This window comes from Puma concolor, chromosome B4 (assembly GCF_028749965.1).
Source record: "Puma concolor isolate L17-30 chromosome B4, mPumCon1.1.hap2, whole genome shotgun sequence".
NCBI lineage: Eukaryota > Metazoa > Chordata > Mammalia > Carnivora > Felidae > Puma > Puma concolor.
This window is the reverse complement of record NC_141673.1, coordinates 105,875,639-105,901,544: the sequence shown is the minus strand read 5'-3', so window position 1 is coordinate 105,901,544 and position 25,906 is coordinate 105,875,639. Positions and strand designations below refer to the sequence as shown.

The 25,906-nt window shown below is 47.2% G+C and overlaps 1 protein-coding gene across 2 annotated transcripts in view; it reads right to left on the bottom strand.

Moving 5' to 3' along the window:
* The window catches only part of B4GALNT3 (beta-1,4-N-acetyl-galactosaminyltransferase 3), a 141,736-nt gene that overhangs the window by 54,432 nt on the left and 61,398 nt on the right, over positions 1–25,906 (bottom strand). For both annotated transcript variants that reach the window (XM_025930390.2, XM_086714370.1), the window contains exons 2-7: positions 11,834–11,937; positions 10,759–10,836; positions 2,959–3,054; positions 2,362–2,452; positions 1,880–1,980; positions 1,268–1,335 (exon numbers count right to left, since the gene is read on the bottom strand). In XM_025930390.2, the coding sequence (XP_025786175.2) occupies positions 1,268–1,335; positions 1,880–1,980; positions 2,362–2,452; positions 2,959–3,054; positions 10,759–10,836; positions 11,834–11,937 (538 nt within the window). The remainder of the gene's footprint in view (positions 1–1,267; positions 1,336–1,879; positions 1,981–2,361; positions 2,453–2,958; positions 3,055–10,758; positions 10,837–11,833; positions 11,938–25,906) is intronic.

Genomic DNA, 25,906 nt, shown 5'->3' with positions numbered 1-25,906 from the left:
GTCAAAAATGAATTTAATACACCTAACCTACCGAACAATATAGCCCACCTTGAACACACTCAGAACACTTGCATTAGCCTACAGTTGGGCAAGATCATCTGACACAAAGCCTATTTATAATGAAGTGCTGAATATCCCATGTAAGTTACTGAATGAAAGTAAAAAACAGCATGGCTGTAAGGGTTCAGGTTATGCGTGTATTTGTTGTTGACCCTGCGAACACATGGCTGACTGGGAGCTGAGGCTCACAGCCACTGCCCAGCATCACAAGACACTGCTGTGCCCTGTATCACTAGCCCGAATAAAGACCCAAATTCAAAATCTGTAGTACCGTGTCCACTGAACACATATCACTTCTGCAACATCGTAAAGTTGAACAAACGTAGGTCTGGCCATCTGTAATAATAGAGTTGATACTGTGTGCTAGACACGTTCTAAGTGCTTCATGTATACTAACTCACTTAATTCTTGTTTACAGATGAGAACACTGAGGCACAGAAACGTTGGGTAATTGCCAAAAGTCACTGAGGTGGTAAGTGGTGGAGCTGGGATTTGGACTCAGGCAGTCTTGCTTTGGGGTCCATGATGCTAGCTGCTTCACTCAGTTACATGTAAAGTGCTCACCACAGAGACTGGCACATAGCAAGCACTCTTGGCAAGCTAGACTGTCTTACTGTTATCAGCCTCGCTATTATCACCGTCAAGCCCATTCGTGTTCTCGCCTGTGTGGGCAGGCCACCAGGTGGCACTGTGAAGTTGGGCTAAGTCCCCCTGCCGGCATGTTAAAGCAATTCCAGCCACTACAGCTGGGAAAGGCCTTGTTTCCCTCCAGTCTACCAAGGGATCACTGTGACGAGGAACTTTCTGCAGCACAGGCAGAGCAGCTGGTGTCCAGGCTGTACCGCTGCGGACATTCCCAGGGATGGAGCAAAAGGGAAGGTCAAGGACTGGGAGAAGAGAGACCTATTTTGTTTTCTAGTCCTGAGTGTCACTAGATAGCTGTGTGACTTTCATTAAGTGACACCCCTCTCAGAGCTTCAGTTTCCCCATCTGTAAAATGAGGAAGGATGGACCAAATGGCTTCTCAGTCAAAGACTTCATCTATCAGAACGCAGGAGTGCCTGGGCACACTGAACTCTGGAATAAGGAAGGCTGGATAGTGGGAGGGGGTGACTGGGCTCCTTGACTCTGATTTGGCCTCAGCGCTTGAGGTAGGCTGGGTTTTTTTTCTCCTGCTCACAGGAACGTCATGAGACTCCCTACTCACCTCACTGGCTTGGAAATTTGACTCCGAAATTTCCCAAACTCTCCAGGGGCAGTCCACTCTTTTCCAGTCTAGAGGTGTGGGGAGAGTGGAAAGAGAAGGAAGGAAGAAGACGAAAAATATGAAGAAAGGGAGGCAGTGAGTGAAGAGACAAGGAAGGAATGGGGAGAAAGTAGACAGGAGAGGAAAGAAGGGGGGCGAGGGGAGAGAAAACAGGAGAGGTAAGGGAAGTGACAGATGACACGGGCAAAAGCACCTCCACCCTTCCTAGAGGGTCCAGAGCAATCAGGCCCCAGGTGTGCCTCCTTGTCACCATGCTAAGGATGCTGGAACCCAGCAGGGGGTAGCCTAGTCCCTGCCGAGAGATGAATCTTCCTGAGGACTTTCTGTGGCCCCAGACTAACTCCTTACTCCTCCCCAGTTTACACCTCAGTTTATCCCTTTGTAAAATGGGGCAGCGGTGAGAGGGAAGAGGCTTCCTTCCCACACCTTCTTCCCTGGCTGTCACACCAGAAAGACTAATGGTAATGAGGGTTTCCTGATGCAGGCAGGTGTCTCTTCCATGACCTGGCTCCTGGGCCCAATGGGAGAGCTCTGGGGCTGGGCTGACCCTACCTTGCCCACACTGGCTAGCAGCTGAAGGCCTGACACCTGGTCATCACGGCTGAGCCAGAACTCTGCGTTGTCATCTGCAGCAATGGCAAACTGGATCTTCCCTGGGCAGTGGGGGAGAGAGTTCCAGATGAGAGCAAGAAGGGCATTGGCATAAAGGCCTGAAAGCCTATTTTATGTCTTAGCGATTACATTCTCTTCAGGGGACTTGAAGTGGGGGTTCCTCATCCTAGGAGACCCCATGAGGATGGAGAAGACTCACAGGGAGAGACAAGCTATTCTAGACTCTACAAATTAGGGAGACAAGTGGCAACTGGATGATACCTCATGGGGACTAAATTCCCCCCCTCTCCCCAGTGATAAGACTAACAGGGTCCAGGCAGCCTAGTGTGGACTTACTTCTCAGCTACAGACTTATGTTCTCTGGGTACCATAAAGAACCTGGGGCAGGGAGCAGGAGGAGGGGACTTTGGGGCTGGCCTCACCATCGGTGAAGGGGTGCAGGTAGCCAAAGATGCGAAGGCCATAGTTGGTCCATTTGGGGGACACAGCCAGCTTCCTCAGGGTTGTGCGAATCTATACCAAGAAAGGGGCGGGGGGGAACTGTTACTTAGATGAGAGAAGAGGAAACTGAAGAAATCGGGCCACTCAGGGCTGGTGGGAAGACCAGAAGGGAAGGAGACAGGAGGTACTGGAGTGTGACTTGGTGAGTAGAGTACAGGCAAGATTTCCACTCCTACTTGCTTCTTTGAGCATGTGACCTTGTACAGTGCACAACCAGCCCAACTGTATGCGGTAGCTCTGGCTAAACCACATCACAGCCATAACGAGAGCCTAAAGCTGAAAAGATGCAGAAGATGGCAGAGAGAAATCAAAGGAATCCGTGGGATGAGAGCAAGGGTAATAACTGGACAGGAGAAAAGAGGACCCAAGATATAAAGGAAAGAAAGTGAACCAGAAAAGAAGCCAGGAAAGATGGAGACAGAAGGTAGGGGGAGATGAGAGACAGAAGCGGGGCAGAGGGAGGGGAGAGGAGAAGGGTGTGGAGGGAGGGAAAAGAGGCACATCCAGCAAACACTCACATGGGGGTACAGTGGGAAGTGAAGGTTCCTCCTGAGCTGCTGAATAGAACTGCCACACCAGTCTTCAAACACATGCAGGTTGGCGCGGCCCTGGAACTGTATGGGGCAGAGAAGCAAGCGGGTGAGTGTGAGCACCCCCAAACCCGTCTGGCTCTGCAGCTTGAGGAGGCACTAGCCACCACAGCCCCAGCCTGTTTTCCTCTCACTACTGAAGGTCACGGTCCATTTCAGTTCCATCGCATCCTCGACCCTGCAGCTTCTTTCTCGAACCTCCATCCCCATTGCCTAGCCCTGAGGCCTGGGTCTGTTTTTCTGGCCATGCTTGTGGCCACACACACACACACACAGTCCCAGCTCTTTCCATGCAGGAAGGGGGCTGGTTTGTATTCCCCAGGCAAGGGGGAGTAATAGCCATGACAGAAAGGCATAGATGACAGAAAGAACTGGAAGGAGGCGCCAAGCTGGGGTTTCAGCTAAAGACTTGCTCTCCTCCCCTCCCCTTTCCCTTCTGCCTAATAGTAAGCTCCACAGCTGTCTGCTGGTGAAACCTTATCTACCCAGTAGTCTTCACGCTTCTGGCTCCCCTTGTGGGGAAGCAGCTGGGAAAACGCTGCAGGAGGTCTTTGGGGGCCCCATCCGGCAGGACGCCTCTGCCTCCAACTGCTCCCTCAGGAGCTGGAAGCCTCTCGCCCTGCCCAGCCTCTCCTGGCATAACTACCCGGGTGCCCGGACCTGGGCAGCCCTGGAAAGGTAGGAGCAGAGGATGTATGCTCTCTCCTCCTTGGCAGTGGCATAGGTGGAGGGGTAGAGATTGGGCCTGGAGGCCAGCAGCAGAGGGCCCCCTTCAGAAGAGAGGGCCTTAGAGCCAGTGCTCTGAGTGGGTGGAAGAAGGGCTGGGAGTTTGAGTGGGGAGGGGAAGCATGGGGATCATGTCCCAATTTATCCTGACAAAGAGTTTCAGATTACCCCATCTCAGCAATTTTCTCCTCCCCCTCCCCCAGAACTTAATCTCCAGGTTGTGGGAGGTGGGGCCTCAATTACTCTACACAAACAGGCCCTGCCCTTCCCTCCCCACTGTGGCCCATCAGATATCAAAATCTGAGCTGCCCTTAGGAAAACAGAGGAGGAAGGGACACCCAGACTGGAAGCCAGATAAAAGGAAGTGGCACATGGTCTTCGGCAAGCAATCTGGAGGGAGGGATGGTGGGGGGAGAACTCCTGCATGCCAATGCCAAAGATCTGAGGTGTGGGCTCTGAGGAAACGCTACTCCACAGCCAGACCCAGAAGGGACCCAAGAGAGCTCCCTGTCCGGTCAGCAGCCTGGCCCTTCCCGGGCACACTGGCCTGGTCAAAGCCAGGAGTGCAGGGCCTTGGGAAGCAGCCATCACTCCGGGGAATAGGAGTGGGGGGCTGGGATGGGTGGGAGAGAGAATGTGGGCTGGGTAGGTGGGGGGCGGGTTAAGGCTTCTTGGAAGGAAAGAATGAGGACATTGTGCTACTTCTGGGGAAATTCCTTAAGTCCAGTTTACAAGACTCAGTTGTCTCCTACCAATGACCTCCTCTCGGCCCCTCCCTGGGAGACTTTCAGGGCAGCGTGCTCAGACCCACAGCAAACTGCAGAGGGAGGGCATGCCACCAGAGTAATCTGTTGTGCTCAGCCAGGGGCCAGAGGCCACAGGAGGATTGGGCAGGGGAAGGAGGGAAGGAGGGGAAAAGGAAGGATTTGGGCTGGCCACCGCCACCCTCCCCCAGGGCCTTGGCTTGCAGTACAGCAAAGTAGCCTGGGATGCTGCAGGCAATGGAAGGTGGGGCAGGTGGGGGTGTAGGAAGAGGACTGGACCTCTCCCTGAGGTCTAGGCCCTCACTCAGCATGAAGGCTGCCCTCAAGCCCTGCTTCACCCACTCTCAGGCTGTAGGTGGGGGCCTCTGAGGGACCAGTGGGCACCATCTTTCTCCCCGGGCCCAGCCTGGCAACCCCAGGATTTGTGTCTCTCCGAGTTTTGGAGACTTTGTATCTGGCAGGGATGAGGGACTCCAGCTCATCAGCACTGCCCTTTGCCCACTCTCTCCACTCTCCAGCAGGGGCTTAGGCCCAGGGAAGGACACTGGTTACCCTCGATCACCACAGTGTGTCCACAGCTAATGACGGATTCAGAACTTCCAGTTAGAAGCAGTTGAAGAAAATATTTGTTGGAACCTTCTTGTTTTAGAGGTGAGAATATTGAGGCCACACTGACTCAGAGGTAACCAGAGGTAACCAGAGGTAAACTGACTCCCCCCAAACACACAGCAATTAGCCCTGTGGAAGTGGGGAGGGCGTCTGGGGGTATGGATGCAGGAGGGTAAGGCCAGCCTGCTGGGCCCTCCCACAGACACGTCTGCTGTCTTCCGTTCCCACAACACTGCCTCTGCCAGGCCTCACTGGGCTTGCCAGGCCTGCAGCAGAGCCTCCTAATGGGATGGAAGCTTCTCTCCCTCTGATTCTGCACACTGCCTGCATGACTGTCTTTCTAGAGCACAGATCTGATCATGTCACTCCAGTGCTTCAAACCTCAGAAGGTTCCCAAAAGGCTCCAGAACAGAACCTCACCCTGGCATGCGAGATCTTTCCCACTGACCTATCTTCCCAGCCTCACCTTAATCCACTCCCTGTCACACACCTACTTCCACCCACACCCAACTCCCCGTCTCTGCCATGCCCCTTCACCTCTCCATGTCTTTACAAATACTATTTCCTGGTTGGAAGGCCTTTTCCTATCTCCCCCACCTGGCAAACTCTGGCTCATCCTTCTCTGACTTTTTGAGGCAGAGTTAATAGCTTCCCTCCTGAGTGTTCCCAGAACATCTTAACTATTTGAATGAACAACTGCTTGGAGAAGCTAAGCCCAGAACCATATGCTCCCTCATTTATTCTGTAAGCAGTGAATGGCTGCTTTGCAGCAGTTAGAGATGAAAAGAGATGTGGTCCTCCAAGGAGAGAGATGTGTTAACAAATCGTGTCACCTGTGTCAGGGGCTATTACAGAGGTGTCAGAGGCACATGGCACGAAGGCAGGAGTGGTCACCTCTACCGCCAGGCGAGGCAGGAGCTGATCATGGATGTACACTCGAAATGGAGAAATAAAATGTGATACAGACACAATGCAATAATATTCAGCAATAAAAAGAAATGAAGTACTGATACATGCTACAGCACAGATGAGCTTGAAAATGTCACGCCAAGTAAAAGAAGCCAGACATAAATGGTCACATCACATGATTCCATGTATATGAAATGTCCAGAACAGGCAAACATAGAGAGACAGAAAGTAAATTCTTGTTCACCTAGTTCTGGATGGGGTGAGGGTGGTGAGGGGTGATAGTTAACGGGTATGGAGTTTCTTTCTGTGGTAATGAAAATGCTCTAAATTGATAGTGATGAACGATGCATAGTGATGCGCTCTATGAATATACTAAAATCTATTGAATTACACACTTCAAATGGGTGAATTACATGGTATTTAATTTGTATGTCAATAAAACTTACAAAAACAAAAAAAGTAAGCCTGAGAAGAGGATTCTGGGTCTCTGCCCTCTCCTCAAGAGACACCACCTCACCAAAGCCAGCATGGCATGACCCCAGGAAAAACACTGACTTCCTTTGATCTTATTTTGTATTCACCAAATTTCTTTCTTGTAACTATTTTGGTTTACCAGATGGAGCATCTTAAGTATCAGACAGTGTTTTGATCAATGGAACCATCTACTGATGTAAATGAATAAATTGGCATTGAGGTTTGTTCATTAGCGGGGTTTGTTAACTAGTCTTAGGATTCAGGTTGACATGAATAAGTTTTTGAGGGCAGTTACCCCGTGAAGCCCAGCCCCACACCGGCCACTCTGACGTTCTCTCTGACACACACCAAATAGAATGTCTAAGGCTGCTTTGCTTTCAAAAGTGACTTCTGGCCTCAGAGACCCTGTGCTGCTAGCTAAAGACTGGGGTGGGGAGACAAAGAGACCACCGTCAGCCTTGTTACACTCTGTCCTTGCTCACCTTCCGAGCAGGGCTGTGTCCTAGCGATGCCACGTTGAGTAAGTGAGTGAGTTAACCCCTCTCTGAGTCATTACTTGCAAAAGGCGGATAATAGTACAACCTGACAGCTCATGACAGCTATGACATATATTATCATTAACCTGAGCATTTCCTGCTGAAACCGTATGTCAAAAGGCAGGTGACAGGAAAGGAGATGGTAACAAAGAAGTCCCTGTGGTGAACTGGAAAAGAGCTGGAACCACTGTGCAGCTGTGTGACTAACTGCAGATGTTAGTTGTTGAACCTTTTCTTTTTTTGAGAGAAAGCAAGAGCAAGTGTGAGCTGGGGGTAGGGGCAGAGGGAGAGTGAGAGGGAATATTAAGCATGCTCCAAGCTCAGCATGGAACCTGATGTGGGGCTCGATCCCACAACTGTGAGATCATGCCCTGAGCAGAAATCAAGAGTTGGATGGCTTAAGCAACTGATTTACCCAGGTGCCCCAGTTACTTAACCCTTTTTTTTTTTTGAGGATTCTTTTTAAAGTTTATTTATTTTGACAGAGAGAGAGAACACACAAGCACACATGTGAGTGTGAGCGGGGGAGGGGCAGAGAGAGAGGGAGAGAGAGAATCCCCAGCAGGCTCCACACTGCCAGCACAGAGCCCAAAGTGGGGCTCGAACCCATGAACCATAAGATCATGGCCTAAGTGCAAATCAAGAGTTGGATGCTTAACTAACTGAGCTACCCAGGCGTCCTAGTTGTTTAACCTTTTAACAAAGGCCTTGTTTTCCTCGTTGGTAAAATAAGATGATTGGATCAGTGATTCCCTGAAAATTCATGAAAACTGTAATGAGGATTTTGCAAGGTAATTTTTTGTTTTGGTAAAGCTACTTTTAATATTAAAAAAAAAAAAAAAAAGTCCATGGACCTCTGGCATTTACCATCAAAAGGCCATACACTTAGTAAAAGATCAACTGTTTCTTTAAAAAGTTAATCCTAGGGGCACCTGGGCGGCTTAGTCAGTTGGGCGTCTAGCTTTTGATTTTGGCTCAGGTCATGGTCCCAGGGTCATGGGATCAAGCCCCACATCAGGCTCTGCACTGAGTGTGGAGCCTGCTTGAGATTCACTGTCTCTCTCTGTGCCCCTCTTTCCTGCTCATGCTCAATCTCTCTTTAAAATAAGAATATGGGGCGCCTGGGTGGCGCAGTCGGTTAAGCGTCCGACTTCAGCCAGGTCACGATCTCGCGGTCCGGGAGTTCCAGCCCCGCGTCAGGCTCTGGGCTGATGGCTCGGAGCCTGGAGCCTGTTTCCGATTCTGTGTCTCCCTCTCTCTCTGCCCCTCCCCCGTTCATGCTCTGTCTCTCTCTGTCCCAAAAATAAATTAAAAACGTTGAAAAAAAAAATTAAAAAAAAAAAATAAAATAAAATAAGAATAAATAAATTTTAAAAATTAAATAAAAAGTTAATCCTATTTTAATCACTATTTACTATTTGTTCACTGTTTTAATTTCACATATATATATGTGTATATATATATATATATATATATATATATATATATACACACACATATATGTATATCTCCATCCTTGATTGGCCAAAAAAACTGGGGACATTAATAATTCATAAATGCAGAATGTGGGGCACCTGGATGGCTCACTTGGTTAAGTGTCCAACTCTTGGTTTCAGTGCAGATCATGATCTCATGGCTTCATGGGTTCAAGCCTGTGTTGAGCTGTGTTGGCAGCAAGGAGCCTGCTTGGGGTTCTCTCTACCTCTCTCTCTACCCCTCCCTGCTTTTTTGTCGCTCTCAAAATAAATAAAAAAAAAAAAAAAGAAAGCTTAAAAAAAAAAGAAAATTAAAAAATATGCAGAATCTATGTTGGGGTGCTTGGGTGGCTCAGTTGGTTAAGCCTCTGACTCTTGATTTTGGCTCAGGTCACGGTCTCATGGTTTGTGGGATCAAACCCGAGTCAGGCTCTGCACTGACAGCATGGAGCCTGCTTGGGGTTCTCTCTCTCTGCCCCTCCCCCCACTTGCCTGCTCTGTCTCTCTCAAATAAACAAACAAACAAACAAACATGTAAAACAAAATGCAGAATGTTATATAGTCATAATCTTTCAAAATAATTGGTTCATTGGGGTGCCTAGGTGGCTCAGTCAGTTAAGTGTCCAACTTTGGCTCAGGTCATGGTCTCATGGTTCGTGAGTTTGAGCCCCGTGTCAGGCTCTGTGCTGACAGCTCAGAGCCTGGAGTCTGCTTCAGTTTCTGTGTCTCCTTCTCTCTCTGCTCCTCTCCCACTCGTGCTCTCTCTTTCTCTCTCTCTCTCAAAAAATAAATAAACACTTTTAAAAAATTAAAAAAAAATAATTGGTTCATTAAGAAAAATGATCCTAACTGTCCTCAAAGGATTGAAGGCTGGATCATTGGATCAATGCTCTTTAAGGGCCTCTCTTTTCAAAGTACTATCTCCAAGTGGGGCAGGGCATAATCACCTGATGATGTCACCCAGTATAGGTGTGCCAGTTTTGTAATCCATCCTCTCTCAGGGCTTTAAACAGAGGTGATTTCACGGCATGAAAAACCTAACATCACATTTAGCATGATACTGCCTCCTTCACTCCTGCCCCACAGCAAATAGGTGGATTGTAAATAAAATCACCCAGACTGAAGAGATCAATCTGTGATAGGTATGGATAAAGACAATGGGCTGGCCAATACCACCCAGCCAAGAAAAGTAACCCATGTCCGTGGGTCTCAGGACTAAAAGGTACTGGGTTATGGGCAAGTTGCAAAATACGAAGCCCCAAAGCACCATGTTACCATGGAGTCTTGGCATAAGCATTTTCTTAAGGTAGTCTTGAGCATGTTAATTAACTTCACTGAGCCTCAGTTTATTTACAAAAAAAAAAAAACCAACCCTGTCAGAGCCTATATAAGTGTAAGTTATCCTGACAACTCATTTACACATTTAACTGCTTCCTAGAAGTTTTCTAGGGGCACCTGGGTGCCTCCGTTGGTTAAGCGTCCAACTCTTGGATTCAGCTCAGCTCATGATCTCAGTGTTGAGATTGAACCCTACCTCCTTAAGATTCTCTCTCTGCCCCTCTCCCTCTCGTGCTTTCTCTCTCTCTCTCTCAATAAAAAAAAAAGTTTTCTGAAGCAGAGTTTTCTAGAGTATGATCCTTAGAACACTAGTTTCATAGAATATTAAGACATGCTTCATGGGAAAAAACAAGTCAGGAGACAAATAAGTTTGGTACCTGCAGAGCTAAACCAAGTTAAACAGATCACTGGGAACTTCTCAGAACCTTTCATGTGCTAATGTGATTTCCAAGAAGTGGATGTAGCATATAGTTTTTGAGCCTTATTTATAACAATGGACTCCTTCCTTCCTGGAATATCTAATAGGACTTACTAGTCTAAGAAAGACAGTTTGAGAGCCTATCTTTAAGACTGATGTGGGTGTGAAAGCCATGTAGCTTTCCTGAGGCTTGTTTTTCTCACCTGTAAAGTGAGGATAGTGATACTACTTACAGGGTTATAAAGCTGATGTGCGATGATATGCAAAAACCAGCACGTAGTAGACTCAAAGCAAATGTTCTTCTCTAAAGGAAGAACACTAAAGAGACTGGAGCTTCCTCCCCCTTTTTTGTCCAAATTAGAGGAAAATTGTTCATAATAAGCACTAGAAGAAAATTTTCTATGGTCTCTGCTGGAATTACCTATTGAAAACTACTTTTTGACCATCTCCAAGAGCAGGAACAGTAAAGAGTCCCTTACCTCTGAGAGCCAGGGGACGGGCTTATTCCACTTCAGGTAGCTGCTGTTAGCGCTCCCACCTCGCTCAGAGTCTTGGTCCTGGCAGAAGAGTGAAGAATGAATTTGGTGGGAATAGTAGGGCAAGAACGGGATTTGGGGCCCCTTGAAAGTGCGTAGGGGGAAACAGAGGGCCAGGAGACACAGTCTCTGTTCCTAGGAAGCTTATCAACATAAGGGACACTCCCATTTATTATTCACACTATATCTCTCAGAAATAGACTTCTTTGGTCTCCTAAGGTTCTTTTATTTTCTTGAATGTTCTGTCTTCCCATATGGAATAAAAAATTTCTAACTAGATCAGTCTCTTGAGGGCAGGAACTTACTTCTGTCTTCCTCTCCACACCCCCAGGACTCTGCCCAGGTCTGTCACTCATTTGTCCTAACAAGTAGAAGTCTGTTGGGGGTAACCCAGCCCTTCCCTACCCACTGTGCAGGTGCACGGTTTCAGTCTGGTACTGGTCCAGCCTTGGAGATCCATGTCTTTTCTAGGCTCAGAGGTCTAACCTTAGAATTCCAGACTGAATTAGACCCCAGTTTCCCTAATTCCACCCAGAGCTACTCCTGCCTCCCTAAGGATTACTGCCCTGAGAAACACTATAGAAAAAATACTCCATTACACATCTGTCCCCTGGCCATTTGCAGCTGTATATGTCTACCTCACCATCTCTGACTCTTAGCAGTGAGTGTCTGGGACCGTCAGTAGGGCCCCAGCCTAGTCCTCATGCCAGTGAGTGGCAGGACATGCTGGTTCTGCCTTAAGCCCTCTGCCACTATTGGAGACAAAGGCCACATGCCTGGAGCGGTTCAATTCTGGGTATCTTGAGCCAGGAGAGGAAGGCTCTGAGGAGGGTAGGATGGACATCTCTACTCACCCAGCTAACACAATCCTGTGATGTGAGACTACAATTCCAGGAACTCCTCTCCTTGGCCTCTTATCACCAAAAAGTGGAGGTTTCCCTTAAGGCTATAAGGGCAGGGACAGCTGAGAACTCATTTTAATGTACTAGCGGGGAAAATGGGCTGCCCCACCACATACCTTGAAGCCCAGCCTCTGGGGATGATAAAACTGGAGATTTGGATCCACAGCTGGAATGTTCCTGTTGGCCAGAGCCTTGGCCAGTTCTCTCCAGCTGCCGTATCCTATGGAAGGGAAAGAAGAGAGAAGCAAGGTCAACATAACTTGAAGACCTCATAGGTATGTAAGATTTGGGGGAATAAAAGAGGTAAGCTTCTTCCCTTCTGCTGGTCCTCACACCTCTTCATGTGGTGGGCATGAAGTAGAGGCTGCGGCAGGGGATGGGGGTCAGGGGTCAGGAGATAGTTACAACCTTGGCCAAGGTCAATAGGGCAGAGGGAGAGGAAATGAGCTCCTATTGCATTAAAATTTGCTGTCTTCCATAATCAGAGAAGGAGCCAGGCCAGGTGAAAATGGAACACTGTCCATTTGTCCATGCAGTTTGTCCAGCGCTACAGGTTGCCTCTTCCCCAGTTGCCTCTTGAGGCCGATTTCTCCCAAAGGCCGCTGTGGGAAAATGGTTGTGAAAGGTAATGGAAATAAGCTTGCTCCTGCATGGGTTCCCTTTCTAGCTCAGTCCCTTTCTTTCCTCTAAGCCCAGGGAGACAGCAGTGCTGTCTAGTTGGTGGGGAGGCCCTCCCCCTGGCCCATCATTATCAATGAGCTGCTAGATGGAACCAGAGGTGGGAAGGCAGGAAAGGGTGGGCCAGGACTTGGTACATGTCAAACAAATTTATAAAATGCTGGAGAGAGAAGATTAGAGGCCTCACTACTCCTGTGTTTATCTGGAAGCTGATATCTACACCCCGAAGAATCTGCAACGGGTTGGCTAACACACATCTGGGAAGGCTAAAAGCCAAACTGGGTGAGAATGAGGGGGAACAGGACACTTTTGGGGGTGCAAGCAAGGAGTCAAGGAGCAAAGAGCTGTGCTGAGGGAGAGGGTGTAGAAGAATCAGGGTTCAATGGATCAGCACTGGGGGGGTCAGAGCCTCCCCATGTGACACACAGACCACTTGAGCATGACTATCAGACTCTGAATATGTGAAACCAAATCACTGCTGGCCATGAACCCAAATCATAGACTATTAAGAGCTAGCAGAGGCTTTCAAGATCATCTGGTCATCATTTCAGATGAGGAAAATGGGACCCCAGCTGGTCAAATGACTTCTCTAGGCTCACTCACCAAATAGCAACAAGGCTAAGCCTGGAACTCAAGCGTTCAGATTCCCAGTGGGCTACTACTCTCTCTCTAACAGCTCTATCAAGATGCTCCCAGACACTGCAGTGGGTGCTGCACAAAAGAAGTTAGACTCACGGTCCCTGACCACTGGGAGCCAATAGCTGGCCCAAAGCAGAAGTGTCATAGGAACCCCTATGTGAGCACCAGTAGAGATACAGCAAACCAGACAGAGAGAAAAGAGCAGAGTCTATGAATGTGGCGCCGGCAGAAGGTGGACATCAACATTTTGCATAAGTGTTTATGTAATTGACTCTAGCAGGGAGATTGCGGTGGGTGGGGGGATGCTTTTCTTATAGTTATGTTTGGTGTGGCCCTTTGGGATCTTGTGAGATCCTGGCAAGGTCTGATTACCTCCATTTTACAGATGGGGAAGAGCAGCTCAGAGCTTAAAGTCACAGAGTTAGTTTTTGTTTTTAATTAGTTAATTTTGAAGAAGACAGACACCAAGAGTTGGGAACCGGCAGAGAGAGAGAGAGAGAATCCCAAGCAGACTTTGTACTGTCAGTGCAGAGCCTAATGCGGGGCTCAAACCCACAAAACCATGAGATCATGACATGACCTTAACTAAAGTCAGACGCTTAACCAACTGAGCCACCTGGGAGGCCCCCAGAATTAGTTGTTTCGAAGCCAGGATCAGAACACAGAGCCTCCCTGTCTCAAAAGCCAGCATTTTCTCCTGTGGGCATTTTTGGCACAGACATTGAAAGAGTCCCAGGGGCAGAGGCCTCAGCTGGGGATCTGTGTCTCGGGGTTTCTGCTCATGTTATGTTTATGGGGACTTCTGCAGGTTTATCCCTCTGCCATCAAGGTCTCTCCTGTTTCCATGGTTGGCCAGCTGGCAGTCAGGAACAGGTCAGACTAGTTCAGTGCAGGGGGATGTTCTGAGGAAGCAGGATTCTGGGGCCAGTGAAGTGAGGTGAGGCTATGGGAGGGAGGAAGAGAAAGAATGCTCCCAGACCTACACCCTAGATTTCTGGATGAGCTCAGGAGAGAGCTGTTTGTTCATCTGTTAATCCCAACTCAGACACAACTAATCTAAGAGCCCGATCCTTGCCAAGCCCAAGGAGTGGCTGGCTGGTGGCTGGGGAGCTTCAGTGCCTGGGTGGGGAGTGAGTCACACTGTGGGGAGGGGTGGGCAGTCCTTGCTTCTGCCTTTGAATGATTGGGTCATCTCTTCCTTGACTTTGTTCTTAGAATGAAAAGCCATCTACCTCTGGACAAAGTTGTGAGGAAATACTAATAAAAACAGTACTTCCCCTAGTGATGTGAGTTACAGTATGTCTCAAATGCACATCCTTTCTCAGACTAGTTTTCAGTTCCAGAAAAATTCTCTGACTCTTGGAAGTCACACCAAAGGTGAGACAACTTAACCTGAAATCAGTGAACTATCATTGTGGGTCTTCAGAATGCCCTGTCCTGGCATTTGCTGGGAAGCAATGAAGATTCCTTGACCAAATTTTGGACAGGCTCCTCTGAGCCCTCCTTTTGAGTAGGCCTCTTCCTTGGGCCCTGTCCTTGCTGGCCCAGTCCAGTGTTTAGGAAGAATCCTGTGAAGTCTTTTGTTGTTGTTTTTGAGAGAGAGAGAGAAAGAGAGGGTACACAAGAGCGGGGGAGGGGCAGAGAGAAAGAGAGAATCCCAAGCAGGCTCCATGCCCAGCTCAGAGCTGAACTTGGGGCTCACTCTCATGACCGTGAGATCATGACCTGAGCCGAAATCGAGTCAGACGCTTAACCGACTGAGCCACCCAGGCGCCCCAAGAATCCCATTAAGTCTTTTTATCAGGAGTTCCCCCACCTTTGATATCTGATTATCCTTGATAACTGATCAATTCCTCATCTCCGATCCCTGATATATAAGTTCTCAGCCTGCCTTTAGCAAGAACCCCCCTACCCTGATGTCTCCCCCTTAGTAATTTTCCATCTCCTGCCGCCCTCACTCTGCATGCTGGCTATAAACCCCCCGCTGCCTTTGCTGTATTGGGAATTGAGTTCAGTTCTCTCCTGAGGTCTCTTTCCTATATCGTGATGTACTGAATAAAATCTGCCTTTATCACCTTTAGTGTCTGGCTCTATGTCTCTGTAAAAGAAGGTAAGAGGTGGTTCTCTCAGTGAGCAAGGACAAATCAACTGTGGGAAAGGGGATGGATCAGTAAGGTTAAACCCAACCAGGCCCTGCCCCTGGTCACAGGTGTTGGGATGGCTTTGAGATACTTAGAGATGGGGCAGTCAACAGCCCAAGCTTTAGTAAGCTCAGGAATAGAAAATTCCCTTTGCTGACTTCAGAGTATAGGAGAAAGAGAAGCAAGTCTTCGGGGTCAGACCCAATTGTCTATCTACTGCTTATAAATGGCGACTGACTGCTTGAGCAAGTAATATGACACACTGTAAGTACTCAACAAGCATTCCTTCCTCAATGAGTTTGGGGTTTGGGACCTGGAAGTCAGATACAAGTTCAAGGCCCTGGACAATTTTGTAAGAGAAGCAAGCAGGTTGTGGGCCAGCAGGAACTCAGTGGCAGTGGAACAACGGATAATACTGCATCTGTTTCCTGGGTATTACCTTCTGTTCCCCGCCCACTGCCCATCCTTCCCTCCATTAATATCCACCAAGGGCATAGCAGGCATTGGGCTGTGTGCTGGCCATTTGGCAATCCCTTTTCCCGTGCCTTTGCCTCTGTATTAACCCTGCTAGTGGATACCCAGGCATTGATTTGCCTCCTGGGGGGGAACTTGGATCTAAAGAATGTGCTGATTTAACTATTGACACTTGTCACTTGCCTTCTGATAAGTGAACTCCTCCTGCTCCTGGCCAGACCTCTCCTCCCAGAGTGCCAGCTGCCAGGGCCTGTTTCCCCTGCAGCAGGTGTCACATTTGTGCCAGGAGACAGACACCCCGATCTCAGGTGACAGATAAAGCACCACCATGGGCCTCACATTCTGCCCTCACAAAGCTGGGCTATCAAATTCACCATCAGCTGGAATTTTGCCAACATCCCTCTTCTATGCAATGTGAACTCTTCAAAGGCCTGAAGATGATTATGTTGGCTCTTTGAGAAAAATATGGGATACATATATCCCTTGCTGCTTTTTTCAAAGACTGTCACGTATGTTATTTCACTGCATCCTCACAGCCTCCCCATGGACTGCTGTCCTCTCCATTTTAGAGATGAAACAACAGAAACAGAGGTGAAGTCATCAGTCCATGGTCACACAGTGAATAAGATAATCCACCTTAAGGACTTAGTACTTGGAACATAATAAGCAATGAACAGGTTGCAGCCTATTATTTTACTACCCATCACGATGTTGCAGATCTGAAACTTGCATTCATTTCTCCTGACCTCTGGCCTCTCTTGGCAATATGTCATATGGTCAACAGGGACATTTACACCAGGAAGAAAGGAAGTCCCTTGCTGCTCAGGCAGATTTTGGATAGATTTTGAAAGTCTAGCTGACAGGCCTTGCTCATGGATTGGATATGAGGTGAGGAATCAAAAATGACTTGAAGCTTTTGGACCTGGACAGTTAGAAGGCCCGAGTTGCTGTTTACTAAGATGGAGAGCATAGGCTGGGTGTCAACAGGAAAGGCAGAGCTGAGAGTAAATGTCTAAAAGAGGCAGGGCCAATGGAAATAGTATTTCTGAAGCTCCATTTCCAGCCTTGGGCAGGGCTCCGCCGAAAAGGGCTAGCATGTTTGCTGAACTAAAACACTTTTTTTTTGTTTATTTATTTTTGAGAGAGAGAGACAGAGTGTGAGTGGAGGAGGGTAGAGAGAGAGGGAGACACAGAATCCGAAGCAGGCTCTAGGCTCTGAGCTGTCAGCACAGAGCCCGACGCGGGGTTCGAATCCACAAACCGTGAGACCATGACCTGAGCGAAGTCGACGCTTAACCGACTGAGCCACTCAGGTGCCCCTAAAACACTTTTTTAAGAGGGGAAGACTGACCCCCCTCTAGGCCAGTGGGAAGGTGGGACTGAAGGAAGAGCCAGGAGGGCTGGTCCCACAGGCTCCACCAGATGTAAAGGGCCCAAAGGTCCAGGGTGAGTGCAGCAACTTTGCTTACATGCCCAGCGTCTGTGCAGAGAAAAGGTGATGAAATCCAGAGAACAAGAGGTTGCCAAGGGAATAAGAGGTCATGACACCCAGGGCACAGTTCCATAAATGCCAGCAACCAGCACTGAGTCCTAGGACAAAAAAAGCAAGACTGTAGCTCTGACCTTGGAGTGCACTTGAGAGCCAGTCACATGTCCTCAGCAGAACAAAGCTGCTATGGCTAGAAGCCAGCAGGGCTTGGACCCTACCAGAAACTTGCAGTAGCACAATCAGGGATGAAACCAGGGACTATCACCTGGGAGGGGGTCTCTAAGGCCAACACAAAGCTCCAGTGGCAGAGACAGAGCTGTGAGGCTTAATCTTTCCTTTCCAGCCCATGACACCATGATGCAAGAGAACTTCTTATTAATGTAACCTTATCAGTCAACATTTGTGTGGGAGGCATATATACATATATATACTTATATTAAGTGAAATATAGAAAATTGCATTTAATACAAGCCTACAGGAAAACAAGGCTTAGAGGTCAAAAATCTTGCTGAAAGTCAGAGGTAGTGAAAGAGACCAGTATTTGAACTGAGGACAAAAGGCTGTGTCCTTAATTCCACTAGTCTCTATTGAATACACTTGAGAATTTCCATCCACCTCCACCACCATCATTATCACCTGGTGTCAGACACCCATTTAATCACCAAACTATCCCCTCCCTAATTATCTCTGCCTCACCACCCCCACCTGCCAAGCCCCACTCCCCAGACTATTTCCTTTCTCTTTCTAACCTGGCCACTAACACCTCTCCATATAAGCCAAAGAAAAGCAAGAGGGAGTGTGGAGACCCAAATATCCCCAAACAGCTGAGAATTGGACATAGATGTATCTGTACATAAGCCTGCTCCCCTCTTCCTGTTTTCTGAGCTTCTTCCTTCCCAACATGAGGAAAAACAATCCAGCTTTGTGTCGGCAAGCAGGGGTTGGCCCAGAGGAAGATTACAAGTGGTTTGCTCAGTCTGTCTCAGTCTCCCTCACAGCACAGGTGTGTGGTGGGGCTGGGGAGGGGCAGGTAATGAGGAGAGGAGAGAGGTGGGGTCCCAGTGTCTCCCTAGCTCCTCTTTGGTGAGCAGATAGATACAGGTAGGGCCTGATGAGCCTCTTCCCCCACTGCCCTGTACCCCCACTGCCAAGCTGCTGCTGCTTAGAGCCGAGCTCAGGAACCAGAACAGCCAGCTGCTCCCAAGCTTCCTGCCAAGCTAGCACCTGAGCTGCTGTAATGGTTTTGGCTGCTGGCAGGTCGAGGCTTGCCAGCAAGATGCAAGGGACTGTACCTACTGCCCTGTTGGGTGCCACCTAAAGTGGGGGGGCAAAAGAAGGCATCACAGCTGTGCCAAATATGTACTTGTATATTTCAGCTCTGCTGCCAGTACTTCCTGTTCACTCAAACATCCAGATTCAAGCATAAAACTCTAAGGGGGTAGATGAGGAGAGGAGATAGAGAGGGCAAATGCCCTTTCTATTATGCTGCTGCTGCTCTGGGAATGTAGAGTCTGTCTGTACACAGCCCAGCCCGTAACTTTCCGTTCCCCAAGCTATGGGTTTGATCAGTAGAGGCCCCAGAAGGTTTGGCCAGGTCCCAAGGCACCTCTAGGATACCGTCATCATCATTATTACAAAACAAAAACAAAAACCCCCACAACATTTAAGCCCCCATTTGCTAGTCAGTGTCGACAGGACAATTACAGCCACAAACACATTTCTGTCCAGGAGGAATTTTGACTGAAGACCCTTGATGAAATGGGATGGTTTCAGGAAAACCTAGAGGTAACAGGGTCCAGGACTTCTAAGACTGGCCCAAGCCAACTCAAGAGGTGTTTTCACCCTCTGGTGTACCTACACAAGGGCCACTTAGGTAGTCTTAGGATCCCTCAGATCACAACAGAAGCCACTAGGCTTGTCATTTCCAGTCTTTCTGGATGAGGACACAGACAAGCTTCTGAACGTGGAGGAAAATGTGGGACATCCTTTCCCTTCCTGGATTCTTTCTTTTCTTTCTTTCTTTCTTTCTTTCTTTCTTTCTTTCTTTCTTTCTTTTTAACCTTTCTTTTCAATTTATTTATTTTTTAAAAATTTGATGTTATATTTTTGTTTTTTTAACTTTTAATTTTTTTTCTGATTCTGTACTTTATGTTTTTTTAATTTTATTTTTTATTTTTTAAAATTTACATCTAAATTAGCATATAGTGCAACAATGATTTCCTTAGTGCCCCTTACCCATTTAGCCCATCCCCCCTCCCACAACCCCTCCCGTAACCCTCAGTTTGTTCTCCATATTTATGAGTCTCTTCTGTTTTGTCCCCCTCCCTGTTTTTATATTATTTTTGTTTCCCTTCCCTTATGGTCATCTGTTTTGTCTCTTAAAGTCCTCATATGAGTGAAGTCATATGATTTTTGTCTTGCTCTAATTTCATTTAGCATAATACCCTCCAGTTCCATCCACGCAGTTGCAAATGGCAAGATTTCATTCTTTTTGATTGCCAAGTAATACTCCATTGTATGTCTATATACCACATCTTCTTTATCCATTCATTCATCGATGGATATTTGGGCTCTTTCCATATTTTGGCTATTGTTGATAGTGCTACTATAAACATGGGGGTGCATGTGTTCCTTCGAAACAGCACACCTGTATCCCGTGGATAAATGCCTAGTAGTACAATTGCTGGGTCATAGGGTAGTTCTATTTTTAGTTTTTTGAGGAACCTCCATACTGTTTTCCAGAGTAGCTGCACCAGCTTGCATTTCACAGAAGTTCGCAGTGCTCAAGAGTAAGCAATTAGCAGGCTGGGAAAGAGTGAATAAATGAATCAGTGAACAAACAAATCACCAGGCATGTATTGAGCACTTGTTATATACTCAGAGCTCTGCTAACTACTGCAATACATAGAGAGGTACAAACTGAGGGGCACCTGGCTGGCTTGGTTGGTGGAGCGTGTGACTCTTGATCTTGGGGTTGTAAGTTTCAGCCCTATGATGGGTGTAGAGATTACTTAAAAATAAAATCTATAGGAGCACCTGGGTGGCTCAGTGGGTTAAGCCTCTGATTCTTGATTTCAGCTCAGGTCGTGATCTCAGTTTGTGAGACTGAGCTCGGTGTTGAGCTCCACAATGACAGCACAAACCTGCTTTGGATTCTCTTTCTCTCTACCCCTCCCCTGCTCTCTCTCTAAATAAATAAATAAACTTAAAAAATTTTTTAATAAAATCTTTAGGGGCTGGGGAAAAAATAAATAAAATATTTTTTTAAAAAAGAGAGAAAAAAAAAGAAAAGTACAAACTGAGACATGAGGACCAACATGTCTGTGTCCTGGCGCTCACACCTGTGTGCACAGGCAGGGCGTGCACAAGCCAGTTTTGCTTTATGCAAACAGACCCACACTAGACAGCTAGGCTAACTGGATGTGAATGAGATGACGTTGCTTGATGATTTTCCAGACTTGTAGAAACCTCAGGCGAAACGCTCTGCAAACTATTCTGGGATAAGGGAAATGGCCGTCAGGGTCCCAAATAGTTCAAGAGAAGCAGAACAGGTATAGGAAAACCCCAGTTCTGTAAAAAGACAATGGAGTAGTTTCAGCAGAAATATCCCCACGACGCACCTGAAGATCTGATATTGCCTATGGAAGCCCCAACAGTGAGGACAACAGCCCAGGAGCTAGTCAAAAGGCCGAGCTCTTCCTTCTACTTCTTTTCAGGTGGGAGGGGGGAGCAGTAGAGGCCCAAGATCCCAGATCCCAAGATCTCTTTCCTGAATGGGTGGAGGTGGCCCCATCCCTACTTGAGGGGAGGGGTGGTTTCCGTAGTTAAAGGTCTTGGAGGACCTTCCGGCACACAGAAAGTGTTATAGAAAGAAAAAGTAGAAACCAGAAGGAAAAAAACAAAGCCTGGAAGAAAGACTGGGAGGGAAGAAGAGCTTTGAAAAAGAGAAGAGCAAGCCCCATCCAGCCAGCTAATGAGACAAGAGGGGAGAAGTGGGAATATTTGATAATAATGATGTTAATTATGAAGATTGCTGCATAAATGCCAAAAGGGAGCTGGGAGGGGAATAACACTGTTTACAGAGCCCTCCTCCATGCCTTAACCCACTCAACCCACTGAACAGGTTAGTACACCCTGTGCATTTAACAGAGGATAACCACAATAGCTAAATCCATGCATTTGTTCAGGCCAGTCTGTGTGCTAAGCACTTGAAATGCATTATTTCACCTTCGTAACAATCCTTTGAGGTAGGTATTAATTATTCCCATTTTACAGATAAGAAGGTTGAGGCCGTGGGCAGTTAGGAGGCTCAGTGGGTTAAGCTCTGACTCTTGGTTTCGGCTCAGGTCATGATATCACAGTTTTCGTGAATTTGAGCCCCGCATCAGGCTCTGTGCTGGCAGCTTGGAGCCTGCTTGGGATTCTCTGTCTCCCTCTCTCTCTGCCCTTCCCCCATTTGCACTGTCTCTGTCTTTCTCAAATAAATAAATAAACCTAAAATAATAATAATAATAACACTCTTTTATGCACCTTGTTGAGCCCCTTCTCTTTTCTGCACCAGGCCTGAAAATGCATCAGATACATTATCTGATCTGAAGGGCTGCCAGCTGCTGGATTTGGGAGGGCTGATGAAGGTGACTTACTAAAGCCAAGCTGAGGTTGGTTGTAACCTGTTTGGGGGAAAAAGAGGCAAAGAATAGGACACAGAGGGCATGGGTGACGGTAACTCTGCTCTCCCAGAAAAGAATGTGGGGACCCTACTTTCCTCCTTTCCACAAAACATCATTGTCAAGGAACCTCACAGGTTAGACCAACCAACGGCAGAGGCCTGAGTTGTGTGTTTGCCCCACCCCTGCGTCAGCTATTCATTCCCCCCACCCCCATCCCCCACCCCCAACCAACCCATCTAATGTTATATATCAGAGCTCTTTCACACTCTTGGTCTCGTTCTTACTTTTATCCCAACCCCGTGAGGCATCTCCATGTTGCTGAGGGGCCACAGAGACCACAGACAGATTAACAGATTTGTTTAATGTCAAACAGAAGCCAGTGCTAAGGCCAGGCTAGAGCCTAGGCCTCTGATTCTTGTTCAAGGCTGTGCATGACAGCACAGTGCTCATCTGTGGCTACTTGGCATTCAGTGGCCTACAGGGAGCACTCTGACTGAGCCCAGTTGAGGAAAGGGCTGAAAATTAGCACTGTGCTGGCAGGAACTAGGTCTTGTTCATTATTATACTCCCCCCGTATAAATCAGTTGAAATTAGCTGTTTCCCAGCTTCAGAGAAGGGTTACACTACCTGGGCCTGATTTTATATTCCCATTGTAGAGATCAGGCACTTGATGCCTGTGGAATGAACGAACGAACGAACGAATGAATGAATGAATGACAAGGAGGGCTACAGGAGGGGCCTGGCCTGTTGATCATCACAGAACTAATTAGGTGTCTTCTGGCGACAACTCTGGACTAGGGCTTGAATGAACTGACAGACACTGGCCCTGATGTTCCAAGAAGCGAACCAGCCGAAGGCTGTCTCAACACCTGTGGGCACTCACAACGTCATATGTGTCAAGAACCCAAAGCTACCTCTAAGAAAGCTCTCTCCTAGGCCCTCTTTCTCTCTTTCAAAAATGTAATTTCCAAATCTCCATGTGTGTATGGTAAAACATAATTAACATAAAATTTACCATCTTAACCATGTTCAAGTGTATAGCTTAGGGGCATTAAGTGCATTCACATTGTTATGCAACCACCACCACCACCACTACCATCAACTCCAAAATTTTTTGCTCTTTCCAGACTGAAACGCTGTACCCCTTAAACACTAACTCCCCATTCCTTTCTCCCCCAAGTCTCTGGCAACCATCATTCTACTTTCTGTCTCTGTGAATTTGACTATGCTAGATACCTCATGTAAGTGAATCATATATTTGGCCTTTTGTGTCTGGCTTACTTAGCATAATGTTTTCAAGGTTCATCCATGTTGCAACACATGACAGAATTTCCGGCCTTTTAACGGGTGAACCATATTCCATTGAATGTACAGACATTTTGTTTTTCCATTCATTTGTCAATGGACATTTGGGTTGTTTCCACCTTTTGGCTATTGTGACTAATACTGCAATGAAAATGGATGTACACGTATCTGAGTCCCTGCTTTCTTTTCTTTTCTTTTCATATGGCACTCTCTTTTATTTATTTTTTATTTTTTTTTAACATTTATTCATTTTTGAGAGACAGAGTGTGAGTGGGGGAGGGGCAGAGAGAGAGAGAGAGACATAGAATCTGAAGCAAGCTCTGGGCTGAGCTGTCAGTACAGAGCCTAACGCAGGGTTCAAACCCACCAACCATGGAATCACGACCTGAGTTGAAGTCAGACGTTTAACTGACTGAGCCACCCAGGCACTCCAGGGCACTCTTTTTTAAACTGCTAAAACCTTTGTCCATTCTTCCAGAGACAGGCCAAGGAGGGGGTGGGGGGCAGGCTGCTATCCTCTCAGTAGAAACATGGTAGCAAACTTCTTGTTTGACAGAGAATACAAGAAGTCTGGGGACAGTGAGTGGAAGGAGGAGGAAGGGTGGGTGGGTGGGTGGGTGGAATCAGGTTGGAGCAATCCCAGCCAACAAGTTAGGGTCAAAAGCAGAACTTCTGAGTGGGCCCACAGTAGGGCTTTACCCAGCAACTGTCCTAGTTCACTTGCCTATGTGGAAATGGGCAATTTCAACACCTCCTGGCTTCAGACAGAGGTTAAGTTCCCTGGTCTCTTAGAAACTCCAGTTCAGTACCAATGCTAGTCCTCGATGACATAGGTACAGAAACTTTGAGTAAGCAGTTAGAACCTTTTAGTGCAATCTGACATTGCTGGAACATCAATATAGGATAGTGGAGTCATCTCACTGAACATGGTATAGATCATTTTTGGGTGTTCTGAATGCTGCATCCTGGCAATATGTAGTATGACCACATCAGTCAGTGACAGACGGGGAACTAAAAACAAAAACTGGAAAAACTGGTCCTTCACTATACCGTGTTCTAGTTAGCATCATGGACCTGCCTATCTTCCTTCCTTGCCTCTCTTCTTTCCTAACTTAGGCCAAAAGTAATTCTGGAAATGACTGGAGAATAGCTCACAGAATCAAAGAGAGAACTACACCACCAGCCCCCAGAAAGGCCAAGAACCAGGGTAGTGATTGGAATCTCAGTAACCAACCCATGACTGCTCCAAACAGTTCTCTGTGTCTCTGCTCAGAATTCAAATTCCCAGGAAAGAGAATCTGAGTGGTTTTAGCTTGGGCAGGGGTGTCATGGTGGTGGAAGGGTGGGACGAAGTGGGCAGACTTATAATGGGGATTTTCCAAACTTTCCATGTGAAAAGAGCTGAACACTGAACAATTGACTATTATTCCTTTAAAAAAAAACTTTTTTTAAGTTGGCTCCATGCCCAACGTGGGGCTTGAACTCACTACCCTGAGATCAAGAGCCGCATGCTGTAGATGGATGGAGCCAGCCAGACGCCTCTGTTATTCCTAAAACAAAAATGGAACTTGTCTGAGAGTCATTATATTTTTAAAGGAGGGGCACATAAAATGCAGATATAGCTGAAAGTATTAGAGACACAGACACATGGAGTTAGTTCCAATACTTAAGAGACTTTACAGAATATGTAAAAGATGAGAGAGTTGATTATTTAGAATATCCTCAGGAAAAGTTCCAGACTCATACAGAGAGACAATGTTGAAAACACATTTCTTGGAATGAGAGGTAAAGCAATCATTCGTCAGAGCCTTTGAAAGCAATACTCCATCAAATTCATTTTAACCTCAGTTTAAAAAAAAAGAGAGAATGAATGTAAGAAGTGTTATAGCGTGGGGAAGCTTAGAAATCATCACTGCGAGCCCCAACATTCTACATTTTTTTAAGTTTATTTATTTTGAGAGAAAGAGAGAGAGTGTGTGGGCTTGCAGGAGCAGGGGAGGGGGAGGAGCAGAGAGAGAGAGGAAAGAGAGAGAGAGAGATGGAGGGGCAGAGAGAGACGGAGAGACAGAATCCCAAGCAGGCTCTGCACTGTCAGCACAGAGCCTGATGAAGGGCTCAAAGCCACAAACTATGAGATCATGACCCGAGCTGAAATCAAGAATCGGACACTTAACCTACTGAGCCACCCAGGTGTCCCAACATTCTGCATTTTAGAGCATTGAAGGCTTGAAGACTGGGTTCACTGCCAGAGGTCGCAAACCAAGCTAGAGACAGAACCAGGACTGGAACCCAGGTCTCCTCTCTTCTGGATCAGGAGTCTTCAGTTCAGACCACATAACTAACCTGCTAAAGTGTGAGACTGTCCCCAGGCTATGAACCTGATGAACGGACACACAAGCAGTACTGGGTGGGGGAAGGAGGTGGAATGTAGCATTTTGTCATTTGGAATCCTAGGACTGAGCATAGCCCCTCTTGTGGAAACAGGGTTGTGGTCTAAAGAGACAACCTGGGGAACAAGTTTCTCTGAGTATCTGAGAGCCTGCTAGTTTAGTTTGGGTCCAGGCTGTTCTAAATCTAGAATCTGATTGTATAAAGGAAGGCTTTCTGAGCTCTTTGGAAGCAGAGGCTGTGTCACACCTTTGACCGTCCTGTAGGCACAGGCTTAAACATGGAAGATGTTCAATAAATGACTAATGGATTTCATTGAAATATCTTTTTTTTTTCCTTGAGAGAGAGAGAGAGAGAGAGAGAGAGAGAGAGTGAGCACACAAGTGGGGAAGGGACAGACAGAGA